Below are 18,572 nucleotides of genomic sequence, written 5' to 3' on the forward strand. Positions count from 1 at the left end.
CCAAAAGTTAGAGGTGAAGGTAGAGATCAGGAGGGCCAAAGGGGCCATATAGATGTTGAATTGCTAGGGCGAGAGGATAGAGCCCTGCGGAACATCACATGTAGAGAGAGGTGGTGGAGAGAAAAGAAAAAAGCTGGACCTGGGAGGGTCAGTCCAGGAGCAAGGAGGTCAGCCAAGCCAGAGCCTGATCCATGATGCCAAGTGTCTTGCGCAGACGAGTAATCAGAATGTTGTGGTTTACATTGTCAAAAGCAAAGGAAAGGTCGAGGAGAATGAGGACAGAGGGAGAGCTAGAGTCAAGATTTGAGAGCCAATCTTCACCGGTGCTCAGGAGTTCAGTTTGACTGGCCCTGTTCATGGTTCCGACATGGTTCTGGTACTGATGCAGTATCTCTGTGTGTGCGAGAAGGGGCACGGGTCGACCTCAACGAAACGCCTCGTACGGCGGATCAGCAGGTTTCCGTGCTGAAGCAAGAACAAACGTTAGGTGGAGAGGCTGCCGGGTTGCTGAATGGCTTCCGCAGCTCGCCGCCATCTGGGACTGGAGCCATACATAGGGAACAGCTGAGAACAGAACGGCATGTTGGTGGAAAACCGGGCGGAAAGACATATGTTACACTGGATGGGTTGAAGGGTAGCCCCCCATGCGATAGACTGGAGGGCAAGGGGAGCATTAATGACTGGTGTATTCAGTTCACGCCTTCATCCAGATGACGTGCGGGGTGTTCGGAACACGGACAACAGTAGTTAAGCTGAATTCTAAACTTAGCACCTAAAACATTTATTTTATTATAGCTGGTCCTCATACACAATCATAGAACCCCTTCACTTTGGTAATTTGACACATTTCTTTTATGTTTATTTAAAAAAAGTATATTTGACTGTGGTAGACTAACCATTTTAAAGCAGTGCCAAGACACCTTAAACAAGAATACTGTTTAAACAACCGGGATGCATTAAAACACACAAAGATGCAAATAACCGGTGTGGAGATTTTTTCATTTTTGGTCATGGCTGACAGTTGGCCAAAATAGTACCACATTGTCTGATACTATCGGTTTTAAGATCATCAATACTGTTCTTCCTGTCAACCTTCCCTGGTCTCTCTCACCCTTTTCTTTCTCGCTCTCTGCTTGCTTTCTCAGCCCTGTGCCGGCACTTTCTCTGCACTTTATCTACAACCCACGCGTGTATGCTCAGCCTTGCTCTCTCCCTCTCTGATCATATTTTCTTCCAACCCCTCGCACATGTCCATGTAGTCACTTGCTCTCTCGCCTTGGGAATTCATTCTGCCCTTGTCTCAGTGTCCTCTCTCACAAAGTGTCTTCTCCCTCTCCCCACTTTGTGCTCACGCTTTCTCATGGCCCATTTGCTGTTTACGGCCCTTTTTCTGCTTACGAGGCCCTGGGCACCATGACCTGCCAGCGAACTCCTGATCTCTACCTTCAATACCCTCTCAATTTGGCTTGTATAGTCTCTCTCTAGACTCTCTCTTCCTGCGGTGCACACTCTCTATTTCTGTCCTCACCCTTGCCCTATATGTACACATTTTCTCTCTAGTTTTCTCTTTCTGGGCACTCTCTCACTCTCCCTTTCTCCCCCTGTGCACCCTCTCAGAATGTGAGGTTTCTGACCCCTTTGTTCTCTACTCCCTATACCCTCTATTCTCCGCCCCATTTAATCCCTTTATCACTCGTCTATGGTCCTTTACAGTGTACTTGCTCCAATACTCACTCATCCTCAAAATCATTCCCTTATCCATCAATCCTCACATTGTCTTTTAATTGCCCATCCAGGCCTAAACATGTTTTCATGAATTCATTCACCCATATCACATGTATGCATTTACACTACCAGATGCCCTAAAACTTTCATTCAATCATATTCAAAATCTTTAATTCACCTCCCTCGCTCATTCATCTATCCTCATAAGCATTCTTTCACACATCCTCCCCCGTTCTCAATCATTCTTCAGTCCCCACATTCATGTTCCTCCACCCACCTCACATGCACCATATCTCCTCTCTCTCTGCTTTCCTCTTGACATATCCTACATTTTCCTACATGTATCTGTGTGCTTGCACTCCAACAATGTTTCCACCAAAGAACCAAAACCTTCGACTTTGTCAATGTCTGTGGTCTTCGCCTGTGATAATGATTTTTCTTCAGAAATTCAGCACAACAAACAGTATATCTCTGATTCCTGTGGTTCATAGGTTGTCCCGATCAGTTGGGATTGTGTTCAATCCCTAAGATTGCCAGTCCAAAATCCCCATTCTAGTAATTTTCCTAATTTGTGTTACTTTGTCAATTTAAAGCAAACAGATTCTTCAATACTTGCTTTCTAATAATACTTGATGCTTTATGTGCACATTCTAACTGTTGCAGTTTGTTTGTATGTTATAACTGAGAATGTCTCCTTTTTGTTTTCCAGCAAATCTGTGGAAGAGTTGAAAAAAAGAGCTCATACAACGCTAGTAGTCCTACTCACTCCCATTGTTGGGAAGTATATAAAGCGCAAAAGATTCAAGCAAATATGCATTGAAGAAATGCCATGGAGATCTCAGATGAATATCATTATTTCATATTCACATTTTAGCTTGCTTCTCAAAAGCCTAGACCAGTTGCCAAAGGAAGAATATGACCATTCACAAAGTGCAAAAAGGTATACTGCTTTTTAGCCTCTTGTTACGTTAGTGAAATGAATACAGTGCAATGCTGCAATTTGCATAGCCTCCATGGTGGATGTGTAAAAGCGACAGAAATGACGGTGTGCCTCTCACTGTGCTGTTTCTGAATTTCAAAGTCCATACCTACAAAGGTTTAGATTTTCAATAATGTTCTGTATACTAAGAGTGCAGTATTGGACTCAAAGCTATCATGCATCTATAAATTGTCTACTGTTGGGATAATTCATGCAACTGTGGTCAGTAACACCATGCAAAGATTCAGTTGCAGTGTTACCGTAACATTCATTCACCAGCTTGTGAAAAAAGGCACACCAGGCAACAACAAACATCAAAACATCTTTTATTGTACAGCAGCATAGAATTGTCGTGTTTATATTGGGCTGCATATGACAGGACTCCAAATAATGTTAGCGGTGTAGGGGGGCAGAGAATGTGCTCGTAGGTTGGTGCGTGGAGGATTTTTATTTTATATTGTGCAAATTGTAGAAAAAAACAATTGGTTTTAAGCAAACCTTACTCAATATAAAATCAACCTTTTTCCTTTTTAAAACATATCACTTAAAAGACACCATACTTTCTTTTCCACCAATCCTTTCCAATCCGTTCAGTTACTCCTATGTCTTTCATAATAGTATTGCACCAATCCTTTGCAAACAGTTTCTTTTTCAGTGCACGTAGGTTTGAGATTCCCGCCGACAAATCAGTTCCCCTCTCAAACAGTGCCTTTACATAGACCTTGGGGAATTGGTTCTCCTCTCCCCCTGCTCTGTCACATATTAGTTCAAACAAGGATTGTGGTGGCAGATTAATACATTTCTCACATAACAGCAAACGTTTCCAGAGTATACATATTTAACGAAGCTAGGCCCAGTTCAAAACAGAGTGCTACCATAGGGATGCTCATCAGGAGGGGTAAAGCTGTCTTTCAAACCAGTCCTTCAAAAATGGTGACATTATATTCAGTTTGACAGTTTGGACGGATCAGTAGTTTGAATCCCCAGTTATGTCAAATGTTATACATTTTTCAATTTTCTCCCAGCTAATTGCCACACCATGGGCTTACGATTATTTTTCCCCAAAAAAGATACTACTTTTGTCTTCCTTTAATTAATGATTAGGTGGTTCTGTCCTGCATAACCTACAAAAGCATCAATTAATCTCTGAAGACCCACTCTAGAGTGGTCCATTAAAATTGTGTCGTTTGCGTAAATAATAAGGGGAATATTTTGTTAAAAACTTGTGGGGGAATCAATGAGGACTTCTGTATGGTACACAACCACGGATTGCCTTGACCACTCTACAATGAGATGCTGCATGGGGACCCGAGCCTGCCCCAGGGTCCCCATGCAGCATCCTTTTCTCAACCCCCCTAGGGTTCAGAAAATGGCACTGGAGGGTGTGAATCTGCTCTGTTATTTATACTGACGGGTACAGGGGTCTTCCCCGCATTCAATGATTCAGCACACGGTACAGGTGTGGCGGGCTGTCCAAAAACACACTGGGTGGAATGTCAAACTGAGTCGAGCTCAACCCCTCTGGGAAAATACCTAAATGCTGGAGTTGAATAAACTGCAGGTATTATCTGGATGGGTGGATGCAGGCATTAAGACCAATGGATGTGTGATAGGAGGGGGGGGGAGTATTGCTTCATTTGTTGAGCTAGAATGGGGGTTTGGGTTACCAAACCCAGAACAGTAACATTACTTGCAAATATCGCATGCACTGTGCACACAACTCATAAACCTGCCGGATATACTGCAATGCTCCCCACTTGAAAGGAATGTTCTTTTAGGACACATAACCACCAAGATCACGTCTACCTTATACCAAGCCATAAGTGCTTTTGTGACCCCAGAATCATCCAATCTTAAAACTAAGTGTGAGGCAGATGTGGGACCCATGGAGCCGGAGGAGTGGGTGGAGGCTTGGAAGTTCCCCAGTAAGGTGGCTATCTCCTCTAGGTTCTGCCTGGTACAACACAAGATCCTTCATAGAGTTTACTATCCCAGGGTCTCGCTGTTTCGATGGGGCAAGGTTGATGGTCCCCAATGCTTGAAGTGCAGGGTGGAGGATGGCACATTAATCCACATTCTCTGGGACTGCCCGCGGGTCTGCCGCTTCTGGTCGGCATGCTGTAGAAAATTATCCAAAACAATGGGCACAGAGATATCGTGGGACCCTAAGTTGTTACTGTTGGGGATTTGGGGTGAGAACTCCTATAATGAAAATGAACAACAGTTTTTGTCCACAACAACTGGTTTGATGAAGCAGAACATTGCCATGAAGTGGGGGGGCCGTGGATCACCCCCTGTATAGACAATGGGTGGCCGATGTAGACATTTGTGCATCTATCGAGCGAGGCATATATACTGCACACGGATGCCCTCAAAAAGCAGACAAGATCTGGCGGTGATGGGAGGAGGGTGATTAAATACTTTTGATTAGGAGTGATGTGGTTTGGGAACCGCCTCTTATAGTAGACAGGGATGCACAATGCTAACAACTGTAAACTGTCATGAATACTCTGACTCTTTGTGACCAATTTTTTTGGGGGAAACCAATAAAAATATATATTTTTATTAAATGAGAAATTCTGTAGATAATCACCTAAATCGGCCATATAGAGGTTAAACAGCAGGGCTTCCCAAATGCATCCCTGATGTAAGCCCCCCTCTTACTCTTGCATCCCGTCCCCTTTCCTCCATACTGTATGTCCGTCCCTTCCAAGGGACGGGAGACGGAACCTTTTTCACCAGAAAAACCTACTTCACCTTTAAATTTAGAGGTGCGCGGGGCGCGGCCCAGAGATCATGCGCTGCCCTGAGTCCGCCCTCCGGCGCCACACCTCAGTCCCCTTTTCTGGGTCGATGGGAACAGGCCGAATTCCCCAGCGCTCCTGGGTTTGGCTTCGGCCATGTAATTCCATGCGCGGATACTTCTTATTTGCCTTTTTTTGTCTTTTCTATCATTCAGGTACTCGGTCCTCAGGCGTCACGCTCCGCCCCGCGCATGTCGACTTCTACAAGGTTCTGCAGGTGTCCATCCTGCAACGGCTCTTCCCAACTTCAGACCCCCACGCCCTGTGCCTACGTTGCCTTGGCCCAGACCACGGTTGGCAATCATATTCGACGTGTGACTCGCTGTCCTCGAAGGCTCTAAAGAACAAACTAGCCAGGTGGAGGGAGCTCTTCCAGAAGTCGCCTCCAGAGGTTCTCAAGAACTTTGTGAAGCTTCATCCCAGGTCCAAGGTAGGGCCGATATTTTCCAGCGCACCCCACAAGGGAGACTCCTTCCCAGGGACTCTCCCGCACGGGAGGGACCGGCCACGTCCTTCTACTGGCATGTGCACCAAGGATGCTACAGCTACTGGCTCTGCTCTTTACCGGTGCGATGGGCGAGGGGCTACGCCCTAACACCGGCAATACGTCAGAGGGGATATGCCCTAATACCGGCAATATGTACGAGGGGGCACCTATACGTAGCTCTACCGACCCCCGGGTCGAGGGTGCCACACCTACCGGACCGAGACCCGAGGAGCAGGGTAGGCCCAGTGATCCACACGCTAGAGTCTTGGACCAAGCCGGACCCAGCGGGCTGGGTATCACGTTGCAGGCAGCTCGACAAAACGGCCGCTGCGCCAAACAGGAACACCCGTCCAACGCTATTCCACGAATTCGGCGAAGAACGATTGTCGAGGTGGGACTGGTCGTAACCAGGTATGTGGCCTACAGTCTACCCTTCATATGCGCAGGGCAGCTTTCCCATGCGTCCATACGGACTGGGTACACAGTGGCTCCAGCAGTCCCCTGCTGCCTTGTCAGTACCCCCTACCACCTCTTCAGCCAGTGAGGAGGTGCTCTTCGACAAATTCCTTGGCCTCATGAGGTCTCCGCAGATGGGGGCTATCATCAAGGATGCAGTTAGGGAAGTCCTTCCCGCCATGCTAGAGGCACCACAGACGCCTTCATCGGGTCCCCCAGCCCGGGTGCAGCCTCCTTCTCCGGCTCCACAGCCAACTCCGCAACCTCCGCTGCCTCCTCAGCCTCCGGCTGCGGTCTCTGTACCCCAGCCTCCGGCTCCATCTACCTCTCCTCCTCCGCAAGATCCTCTGGATCTGCAGGACACAAATGAGGAGGATGATGCGGACACGCCATCCTGAGCTAGGGCCTTCCATGAACGCCTTGCTGGCCTGGCGGAGTACCTGGGCCTCCCTCAACCCGAGGTCGAACAACCGGCAGAGGGGCTTCTGGCTGAAGTCCTCACAAAATGCCCCTCTGCCAACAACAGGGATTCCACTGCAAACCGATGTAGTCTCCCTGGCCAAGAAGGGTTGGCTCAAGCCCCACTCAGTCCATTAGGTCAACCGACGCCTGGATGCCAATTACAGGCTGATGGAGGGGATACACCCATGCTCTCGACCCATCCTCAGCCACACTCCTGTGATTACTGTGGCATCACTATACTCCAAGCCTCAGTCGTCCTCAGCCGCCTCCTCTGCGGCACTGCTAGGCAAGGAGGATAAGATCTTGGATGCCTACGGCAAGAAGATCTACTCCAACACCTCCACACCTGCGTCAGGCCAACGCAGATGCCATGCTGGCTGCCGCCAACCAACGGTTATGGTGGGAAATTGCGGACTTCCTCCCGGAACTCCCCTCCGAATGCCAATCTCGCTTTAAGTGTGGCTACCAGAAGCCCAGCTTGTGGCGCACCACCTCATGGAATCCACAGTAGCGCATATCGATTTGCATTGCCACGGACATGAGGCGCACGGCCTGGCTCCGGCAGCGAAATTCAACCCGGACGTCCAGGAGTGCATCCTAGATCTGCCGTTCGAGAGGGGACCTCTTCCACTCCTCTACGGATGAAGACCTGGACAAGAAGAAGAAGAACAGCTCACAAACGGCAAAGTCCTTGTTCATTCTTACAAAGACCACGCCCAAATCTTACACCCAATCTCAGCAGTTCTCAGAGAAGGGTCGTACATATGGAGGGTTCTGCGGCTTCCAGGAACGCAGACCCAGGCGGCCGGACCGCCCACCGTCCCAGAACCGGCGCAAACAACAAAAAGGGGCGGGGGTAAGGGCTTTTTCCAGTCCCCCTCCTTAGCATCAACCTCCGAGGGAAAGAAGGCATGACACTCCCCTTCTGGTCCACGTGTCTCCGTTGGGTGGCAGGCTTGCTCTCCACGCAAATTTCTGGTGACAGAATTTCACGGACCCCTGGATCCTCTCCGTAGTATCCACGGGGTACCGCCTACCCATCCTAGCCTCTCCTCCCCTCCACTCCCACAGGTTGGGACAGCAACTCTTTTAGCAGAGATCCGGTCACTCGTAGAAAGCCAGGGAGTGGAGGAAGTACCAGCCTCCCAGCGAGGCTTTGGCTTCTACTCCAGGATTTTCGCCATTCAGAAGAAGAACCAGGCAGGCATGAGAGTTGTGCTGGATCTTTCCACCCTCAACCTCTCCTTACCTCTGCAAAAATTCAAGATGGTTACACCAGCTTTTATAGCGAAGACATAGGACAAGGGAGACTGAATGTGCTTCCTGGACTTGAAGGACGCGTACTTACACTCCCCAATTTGGTAGCCCCATCGTTCTTTCCTCCGGTTCAGAATCATGGGCTGCCATTTCCAGTACAAAGTCCTTCCGTTTGGTCTCAAACAGGCCCCCCAGGGTCTTTACCAGGCTCATGAACGCTGTAGCAGCCCTCCTTAGAGCGCAGGGCCTCCACATCTACCCATACCTCGATGGCTGGCTTGTAAGGGCTATGTCTCTGGAGGCGGTTCACCACTCATCCCGTGCCCTTATGAACACACTACACGACCTGGGCTTCTTGCTCAACCTCAAGAAGTCACAGCTGCTCCCCACGCAGACTCTGACATTCCTGGGACTCATTTGGGACACGTGCTCCGAGAGGGTTTTCCCGTCGGAAGACAAGATCTCGGCCATCAAGAAGGTCACCGCCCACTTCCTCAGCAGAGAGGTGACCTCTGCATGGTGGTACCAACATCTACTGGGTCTACTAGCGGCGGTCCTGTTAGCTGTGCCGCACACAAGACTAAGGATGAGAAGGATTCAGCTGCACTTCGCGGCCTCATGGAATCGGGAGCGGGGCTCACAATCCAAGATGATCAACGTTCCTCCATCTCTCCACCCGGACCTAACTTGGTGGTCCATGGACTGCAACCTACGGACGGGCAAGCCTTTTCGGCCGCCCCCTCTGCAGGCCACCATCACCACAGACTCCTCGCTCGAAGGCTGGCGAGCCACCCTGGACGATCTGTCACGATCTGATGTAACTCCCTTCCCCTTCACCTCACCTGAGAGAGCTGATTGATCATCTTGGTACTTCTTCTTCGGTTTCTCTTGCCTCTCTGTGTTTATTTTCTTCCTGGTCTTTTTATCGTGCAAAAAGGGACGAGCTCCCTGGGATGCCACGCTGTCGGTATATGCTATAACCAGACAGGGGGGCCTCCCGGGAGCCGGTTCCGGAGCAGGGAAAAAGCCGAATGGCAGAAAAAACCCTGCTAGTTGGTTCCACGGTGTGCAGGCCGGTTGGAGGCGTATGCGGTTAGTAGAGTCCGGATGAATGGATACTTGGCATGCAGGAGATTCTAGGGCTGTTAACGGAGCAGATCCACAAGAGATTCCAACGAGGACTGAGAGGTAAGTCTGCCCAGAGAGGAGATATCCCAGACAGAACAGCAGGAAGAGACGGGTAAGTAGCTGGGAAACACAGAAGGAGAAACACAAGATATCCGAAGCAGGATACCGGGCTGAATGGAAGGGACACTAGCGGTGTCTGGAGCAAGAGACACGGGGGAGAAGCAATAGCAGAAGGAAAGTGATAACGGAGAAAGAACGAACACAGAAGCGTTACCTTCGCGGAGCATAGAAGGTGCAACGCGGGGAAGAAAGGATCGAACCTGCATTAATAGACGCGGCGGCCATCTTGGATAACAACTAGAACGTTGAATCCGAACGGCCGCTAACGTAACGGAACCGCTAATGGCGCTTCCAGGCGTCCCACAAACGCCGCCATGCGGAATGCATGACACGATCTTTCGGTCCACGCCACCTGGACTCGACAGGAGCAGAAATACCACATCAATTGGTTGGAGCTCAACACCTTCTGGCTAGTGCTCAGAGCATTCCTCCCACTTCTCAAGTGCAAGGTTGTCCTCATCCAGACAGACAACCCGACCAGCATGTACTACGTCAACAAGCATGGAGGCACCAGATCCCCTCCTCTGTGCAGCCTGCCAATCAGCAAGTGGGAATGGGCCTTGGGAAATGAAATTTACCTTTCGGCAGCCACCTCCCAGAGGGAATCCAGCCTGGAGGCGGACAGACTCGGCAGGCTGGGAGCGGACAATTACGAGTGGCAGCTAAACAACCTCATTACTCAGGAGATCGTCATCAGGTGGGGGCAGCCCCACTCCTGTATCTCTTTGCCACCTGGCACAAGAAGTGCCCCCTGTTTGCATCCTGGCAAGGGCAGGGCCCCGGCTCGCTGGGCGACGCATTTCACCTACAGTGGACCGGCATGAAAGCCTATGTCTTTGGTACACAGAGCAATTTGCAAGATCAAGGAGTCTCACCGACTCTGCATCATTCTGATAGCTCCATGGTGGTCGGCCAGGCCATGGTTTTCGGAGATCCTCAGCCTTTCGGAGGTGCCACCGATACACCTTCCGACGGGCCCAGCACATCTTCTGGCGCGGCAGGGAGGCAGAATCATCCACCTCGCGCCAGGGAAACTAGCCCTCACAGCGTGGTACCTGAGCAGGTAAGGCTTAGGCACCTTAGCCTCTCATAGGCCAATCTGGATATCATACAGGGCACCAGGAGCAAAGTCACCAGGGCCCAGTACAAGAGCAAATGGACTAGGTTCTGCCACTCCAAGGGAATTGACCCCTTGGCCTGCAATTTGGACGACATGCTCTCCTTTTCAGCGCACCTCGCTCATTCGGGTGTACAGGTCAACACCTGCCGTACATACCTTGCAGCCATTGGGGTGTACAGGAACTCAGAGGAATGCATTTTTTCCTCCTCCAACCCTATCGTCAAGAAACATCTGACGGGTCTTGCTAGGCTCTACCCGCCCGTCAAGAGACCGCACCCTGTGTGAGACCTTAATCTAGTCTTGGGCACCCTGGCGCACAAACCATTCAAGCCAATGGCGTCCGTGGACCTTAGGCTGGTCACTATCAAGACGGCCTTACTAGTTGGTCTTACCTCGGTTTGCAGAGTCAGCGAGATTCAGGCGCTAATCGCCTCTTAACCATATACCACCTTCCACAAGGACAAAGTAGTGATACGGATACACCCGCCATTTCTGCCCAAGGTTCCATCCTCATCTCACCTGAACGAGAAAATAGTCCTCCCTACGTTCTTTCCCGATCCCAAGGATGATGCACAGAAAGTGCTGCACTGCCTGGATCTCAGGCGCGCCCTCAAATTCTACTTGGACAGGACCAAGGGCTTCCGCAAGTCGGACGCCCTGTTCGTCACGTTCGGCAGCTCGATGCCAGGCTACCAGGCCTCCAAGGCTTCCATATCCCGCTGGATGGTCGTTGCCATCAAGGAAACGTATCAGGGTCAGCACAGGCTGCTCCCAGCCAACATGCATGCCCACGCAGTCGGGGACAAGACAACAGCCATTGCATTCCAACGCTATGTCCCGTGGCAAGTCGCAAGCAGGGCGGCCACCTGGGCCTCCCCTTTGGCTTTCTGCAAGCATTACTGTTTGGATGCCGCTTTCGGATAGGCGGTTCTCAGGAACCTATTTGCTTAAGGAGGGTCTCCTCTCCAGCCTGGGGCTACAATCAATTGTAATCGCCCATACAGTATGGAGGAAAGGGGACGGGACTTAAGAGTAATTATAAGTTACTCACCGTAGTGACTAACGTACTCTTAATCCATTGTCCCCTTTTCTCCATACGTCCTACTAACCTGCCCCCGAATAATACTGGTGTCATTAGGCAATGTTAAATCTATTGTCGACGCGTCAATGGGGACTGAGGTGTGGCGCTGGAGGGCGGAGTCAGGGCAGCACATGCTCCCTGGGCCGCGCCCCCACGTGCCTCTAAATTTAAAGGGGAAGAAGGTTTTTCTGGTGAAAAAGGTTCGATCTCCCGTCCCTTGGAAGGGACGCCCATACAGTATGGAGGAAAGGGGACTATGGACTAAGAGTACGTTAGTCACTTTGGTGAGTAACTTATAACATTTTTATGGGATTTGTAAGGTCACCTCCCATATTAAGCCGTACCATAATGGAAGAGTCCTTGTGAAGTCGAATATGGATGCTTAACAGAACTGATGGGACCTCTAACTTGTAGTTTCCACCGTAGGCCTTCACTGCTTATGGTATGAACGCAAGGGACAGGTCGATGATAGCAACATGTAGCACCGGCCCTCCCATGCAACCCTTTCGGTGATGGAGCATATCCATAATTGCTCCAGGCAGGTTTGTTCCCACACTAGGTCTAAAACCTACCTGGGAGTCTTCCAGGATGGATTTCTTCTAGGTACACTTTGTTAAATCCCTTAATAACAGTGCTGTGAAGTTTTTCTTTTGGCCAGCATCTAGTAGCGTAATGGGCCAGTAATTCAGAGGGTCCAGACGATGCCCCTTCTTAAAGATGGTAACTACATGCCCATGATGCCATGCACGTGGAAACCTTTGCTCTCTTAGGATGTTCTTAAAGAGGCAAAACATGAAATGTGCCCATTGCTCAGGAGATGCTTTAAAGATTCTATTATACAACAAACTCTGGTGTCTGGGAGTTATTACTTTTCATTATGATCAGGTACACATCTTCCTGATCCAAACAAATCTTCCAGGGCACTCTGGGGCAAGCTACCTGGGTCTCACTGGGATACAGCGGTATATGGTTTGAAAGTGATATTCCCAGGTTTACTGCCTGAATTGGGTTCAACTGTACCTCGACTTGGCAGTATTCCTGATCTTTCAACAACTTCCAATAGTTGGTACCCGACTTGTTGTAGTTGGCACCCCACTTGTTGGTCACGCTCTTTAGCATTTTTTCCCCATTAAGCTGATATTTGGCTATTTTCACTTGTTTCACTCTGTTCTTAAATTGTTGACAAAGCCATTTTATGGCTTCTTGTTTCTTCCTTGCTGGCCACACAGCTCTTTTGATGTCTCTAATGGCCACTCTCTTCTCCCTTGTGAGTTGTTGGACGAATTTCACAAAGCTCACTCGAAAGGGTGATTGATTCTTCCTCTTCGACTGTGATGCTGTAGAGCAATTGTGTATAAAGGATGGAAAGAGATGGACAGAGTAGAACATCAACTAATGCCCGCTCTTGAGGATTTAGCTGGGAGAGGACCTTGTTATTAAAACATGCTATGTCTTTAGGATGCCAGCTGACTTGGTTATTTTTATCGCTTCCTAACACCACCTAACATCTTCTGGTCTGGGGATCGTTCTCCCAACCAGTCCACCTTCTAAAGGCCGCAATAAGCATGCTGTGATCATTCTACACCATCTAGTGACAGGGGCAATGGGTCACTTGACTCACTTATGTCCCTTTGAGACCTATAAACACAGGGGCCCTGGCTGGACTCAGTCCTGGCGCCTTTGGCGCCAATCTCATATAGAGATGTGAGCAGGAACACTTTATTTCAGTGCAGGAGTGCTTTTATTTTACAAGAACTTTTTCCAGCAGCTGAAAGCCTTTATTCCAGAGATCATCCTCATGTGCTGACTCATCGGGTGTGGCTCCCTAGGCCTGGTCTTCATGTGCTGACTCACCGGATGTGGCAGGGTGTGGCAGGCAGGCTGAAACTGGTGGGCGTGGCTTCAGAAGCTCAGCTATGTAAGCTGCTCCATCCTTAAGGCTGGCGCTTCGCGTTACTGTGCACTTGCGTGCAGCGTGACACTCACCGCCGCTTAGACAAGTTTGCTTATGTTTGAAACCAGGCGTTCTCCTGCATACTCACCTCCAGGAAACCGGTGCTTCATCACTTCATCTGCAGACTCATCTCCTGACATCTAGTGATCTTGATCCCGACGCCGCAGCACCGCACTCCGCATCCACGAACTCGGACCCTGTGAAGAAGAAAAAAGACAAGGTTAGAACATCCATCCTAGGGCTGCGCCGCAATTTGAACCCTGCGCACCCCCTAGTTAAGAACTTAACAGCTACTGTACCGCTGCAGCTTCGTTCCTCATTCCCTCCGGCTGCCGCCTCGAGCTCTGCAGCTTCTGCCGGGCCGGCAACATCACCTGCAAGGGAAGAAAGCAAAAGAGCAAACAACAAAAGTGGAACGGACAGCAATACAAGACAACCAACTTTAGAATACAACAGAAACATACGCGGAAAGACAAAGGCAAGCAGGAACACTTACCTGAAGTATAGTGGCTTAGTCACAGCAGGACTGGACTACCACGTGCAAGGGACCAGTGAAGGAACTCGGTCCAGATCATACAAGCACCCCTGCCAGAAGCAGTAGGACGGAGTGCTTGCCAAAACTAATCAACAGGTGAGCTTTCCAGGGACAGCGCATCCCACGGGTACCACAGTTTGGGAGAAGGGATCTGGAAGGGGATCAGGCGCACAAGCTGGCATACTCACGCCCTCTATTTTCCACGCAGGAGCAGTCCCGAACAGCATCACCAATACTACAAGTCACCACATAAGCGCAGAGGGCGAAGTCGGACCCGAGCGACATCGCCCCCGGGAGGGCTGTAACCGTGCCCCAACGCCTCCGCAGAGACCAGGTGAGCGTAACGCTACAAAGATAAAGTCAATCCGAGAGTGATACAGTCCCCACCCCTAAGTAAACTCTCCTCCCAAGGCTCCTTCCGCATTTTTGCTCAACCTTACCATAGTCAAGTCCTCCAAGATTCTCATCCATCGTTTTCTTCTCCTGATCTGCCTGAGCTGGTAATTAGATAACTGCTAGTTTGTAGCGTTCTACACCACTTTTTCCCAAAAGCAATTAGAATTTAGTTCCCCATGATTAACAAACTGGCTGAGCCAAATTCCCCTTACCTATTACTCAACACCTGCTCCTCCAGCTGATAAAGAAAGGAACGCAGTTGCATTTTTACATGGTTCCAGTATACATTTACTATCAAGATATCATTGCCTCCCTTCCCAACATTAATATGTACTGTCAAAAGCCCTTCCACTGTTTCCATGTATTTTCGTGTTTTGATAGCCCCCACATTCTTTACTGCAATTAATAGGCCTCCTGTTGGTCTCCCACAAGAAAATGTAACATCACTTTGGGACATACAAACAAAACCATCCAACACCAACGGTGTAATCGTCAGAGTTTCTAGAAGGCAAATGATATCAACCTCATGGAGTTTAGCACCTAGCTGCCCATTCTGCAAGAGCTGTTTGTGTCTGCAAGAATTCCCAGGAAGAATCTTTAATGGCTTGGTCTTACTGAAAGCCCGGTCTGCTGCGCCCTTCACAGGAGCCTCCTTTATCAAACTAGCCAGGCAACCAAGTCCAATCCGTGCCTGTGTTGCCCAGGTCACAAACCTTTACCTGTCTCAGCAGTTCCGATCTTACATCCATGGATATTCACAGCCGAGGGTAGGAATTTGGGTGTTGCCCCTGGATTTGTCAAGAGGCTAATTCCTCCGTGTTTCCCGGCTGCTGTTGAGTTCTAATATCAAACCCACTTCTCTTATGGTTTTCCACTTCTGGCAAGATAGAATTTCGCACCATCTCTGAAGGTATAACCAGTTCCACAATGTCACACTGTGTTAGATCTGTGAAGACCACACATATGATGTCTTTGGAATTTATTTTGTTTAAGGACCTTATACCTCGAAGGAGACTTAGGACAACCTTTCTGTTCAAGATTATGTTTTCTTCTGCCATGAACAGTGCTTCCATCACCAAACTTGTTGATTCCAAAAGCCCCTTATTCCTCCGTTGATCCACCGGTGCTGAAATGTTTTTAGTTATATTAGTTGACAACCCCAGGGGCCCACCCATCAGGCCTGCCGGTGGAAGGTAGTTTAGGGCTGTTTTCTTAGCTTGAACACCTCCCTGTGCCAATACCATTTGTCTCCCAAAGCCCCTGTGCCCTCCTTCCTTATCAGAGGACCCACAGTTTTTAACTATGGTAGTTTGCATCTCGGGAGGATAGCTCAGCGGCAACGTACTTGCCTTGGAAGCAAGACGACACGGAGCAACACAGGTTCAATCCCCGGGTCCACGCTTAGAAACCTCTGGGTATTAAGCGCGTTATAAATAACCGATCATATCATATCATACTATCGTTCAGAACCGGTTAACAGTTGGGGCTCCCTTTCATCGACCATTACTGTCACCGTTGCATCGTGTAACTCCCCCTCATTTCTCTCCCTTACTTGTGACTTTTTTTTCCCTGCCTTAGTTCTTGTAAAGACAGGAAATAATAGGGGCAAATAATATGCTCGCCTGCACAATAGACACAAATGATTTCCCTGCGCTTCTTCTGGATTGTCTATTTCCTTTCGGATTTTTTTACTTTGTTTCCGTTTTATTTGCTAGGAGATCAACTAGATTATGCCGCCCCAACGGTCCGTGATGTGACTTTGCTTGTCCCCAGCTCGCTCTAAGCCATTACCTCTGTCTGACATATTATATGATCAAGGTAGAGGACCGCTGTTTCCAACTCCATCAGCTCCTTGCTTGTACCAGATGAGGCAGAGTTTTGGAGCTCCTCATCACCCTCATTTATGTTACAGAGCCGGGTGAATCCCATCATTGTTGAGTCAGAGTAGGGCGAGTCAGGACAAAAGTACATAGTTCCTGGTGCTTGTTGGTAATCTGCATTTCCATCTAACTTTCCTCTGGATTCCATGTCATGTAGTCGAGAAACGCACTCGTACAATTTTAGGTGGAAAGTACATAGTTCCTGGTGCTTGTTGGTCATCTGCATTTCCATCTAACTTTCCTCTGGATTCCATGTCATGTAGTCGAGAAACGCACTCGTACAATTTTAGGTGGACTGCCTCAAAGTGCAAACTATGATATTTTACTTCCTCTCTTTGGAGTTCAAAAAGTTTAACCAGAGAGTTTAAAATAAAGTTCAGTGCTGCCAAAGAGGGTGCACCTATGTGTTGGCTGTCTCTACTTCTCAAAAATGGGGAATTGGGATCTTCATACTGCGGGACTGTGTCTCCCACTATATTCAAGGAAGTACTCTCATCCATACTACTAATGAATTTAAATCTAACAGGAGTAGTGGACAGAGGGGAAGATCCTATCACTGATCCTCCAGACAGGGGACTGTTGGGGCACTCTGCGTGAGTATGATAATCGGTACCTGGGGATGTATCTCTTTGTTGGTTTGTTTATTTATAATGCGCACCCCACACGTGGGTATCTGGGCGCAGTTGCAAGGGGCAAGATGATGCAAAATTCTTAGTTACACAGGCGAAGATAAACTGTACAATAAAGTATCTTAGTTACATGGGTACAAATAAACTATACAATTAGATATCTGACAAGATGCCCAAAGGAATTTACAAAATAATTCACAGTGGTTACAGAAACAACAAAGGCGCTAAGCATGGCCTGGTTAAGTTCAGGCAGAGCAGAGGTATGTTCATTCAAATATACATGGTAGATGCTAGGGTCCTCTTACTGGTCGTTGTTGGAGATAAGCCAGTTTTTCATTTTGAATCTGAAGCTAGAGAGGAATTGGCTGGGTCTAAAGTTGGGTGGAAGAGAGTTCCAGAGTTGGGCGGCCAAGACAGGGAAGCTATTGCCTCCAGCTGTTTGTCATTTGTATCTGGGCACTTGGAGTAAGACCATACTGGCTGATCTGGTAAGTCTGGTGTATTGTTTCATGGTAAACTTATCAGTGAGGTATTGTGGGGCTGAGTTGTTAAGGTATTTGTATGTGAGAGATGCGGTTTTGAGTTGAATTCTTTCTTTAATAGAGAGCCAGTTGTGGTCTCTTCTTATGGAGGAGATATGTCATGGTCACGAAGTCAGGGGCACAGGCATGCAGGGGTTGCATGCACAGGAGACCTGGGTGGACACTGTCCTGGCACCTTTGGCACCAGGCTTATGAACAAAAGTAAACAAGAACATCCATTTAACACCAGAAAGCTTTTATTATGGACATAGCACTTCAGATGCATTAACCTTGAACATTCCATCCATTAAGCAGGATGCATTAACCTTGAATGTTCCATCCATTAAGCAGCTCCAAGTGTATTCTTGGGTGTGGCTGCTAATGGATTGCCGTCACACATGTGCACTCACTAGGAGTGGCAGGGTTTGGCTGGTAAGCTGGCCCTAATGGGCGTGCCCACGATCTCAGCTATATAAGCTGCCCCGAGCCTCAAGACAGACGCTTCGCGTTATTCTGCACTTGCAAGCAGCGTAACGCTCACCGTCGCCTGAGGTCAGACTTGCCTTTGAAGATCCTGCTTCCTGGACATCCTGCTTCCAGCCAGCATACTTACCAACTGGGGGAAGCTGTTCTTACCTGTACATCTCTTCAGCGAAACAAGTTTTGATCCTTACACTTTCCGGACTGCCGGAATCTTCATCTTGGCACCGTAGCATGACACGCTCCATCGTCGACAGCAGCACCTGCAAGGAAAAACAGAATACAAGGTTAGACATCGAAAAAACAGTCACTTTAAGGTTGTGCTTCGCCATAGTTTGTGCTTTCCTTAAACCATCACTTACCTGCTGTCGAACATTGCGGTAGCATCCATCTTCCATCCGGCCACGTCATGCGTCTCACAGCTGCATTGAGGCCGCATTTCCATCTAAGGGAAGAAAACAGAAGAGAGACATCATTGCGGGCATAAATAGGAGCAACATATAAAGACATTAAACAGAACGAACAGCATCACATGAGCTCAAGAAAGACTTACCAATC

The 18,572-nt window shown here is 48.8% G+C and overlaps 1 protein-coding gene across 1 annotated transcript in view; it reads left to right on the plus strand.

The window, feature by feature from the left end:
• CFAP54 (cilia and flagella associated protein 54) overlaps positions 1-18,572 on the plus strand; it is a 3,669,934-nt gene that overhangs the window by 2,287,413 nt on the left and 1,363,949 nt on the right. Inside the window, exon 34 of the mRNA XM_069629416.1 lies at positions 2,435-2,665. Coding sequence (XP_069485517.1) covers positions 2,435-2,665 — 231 coding nt within the window. The remainder of the gene's footprint in view (positions 1-2,434; positions 2,666-18,572) is intronic.

The sequence above is a fragment of the Ambystoma mexicanum genome, chromosome 12, assembly GCF_040938575.1.
Source record: "Ambystoma mexicanum isolate Mex_15411 chromosome 12, UKY_AmexF1_1, whole genome shotgun sequence".
In the NCBI taxonomy this organism is placed as follows: Eukaryota; Metazoa; Chordata; class Amphibia; order Caudata; family Ambystomatidae; genus Ambystoma; species Ambystoma mexicanum.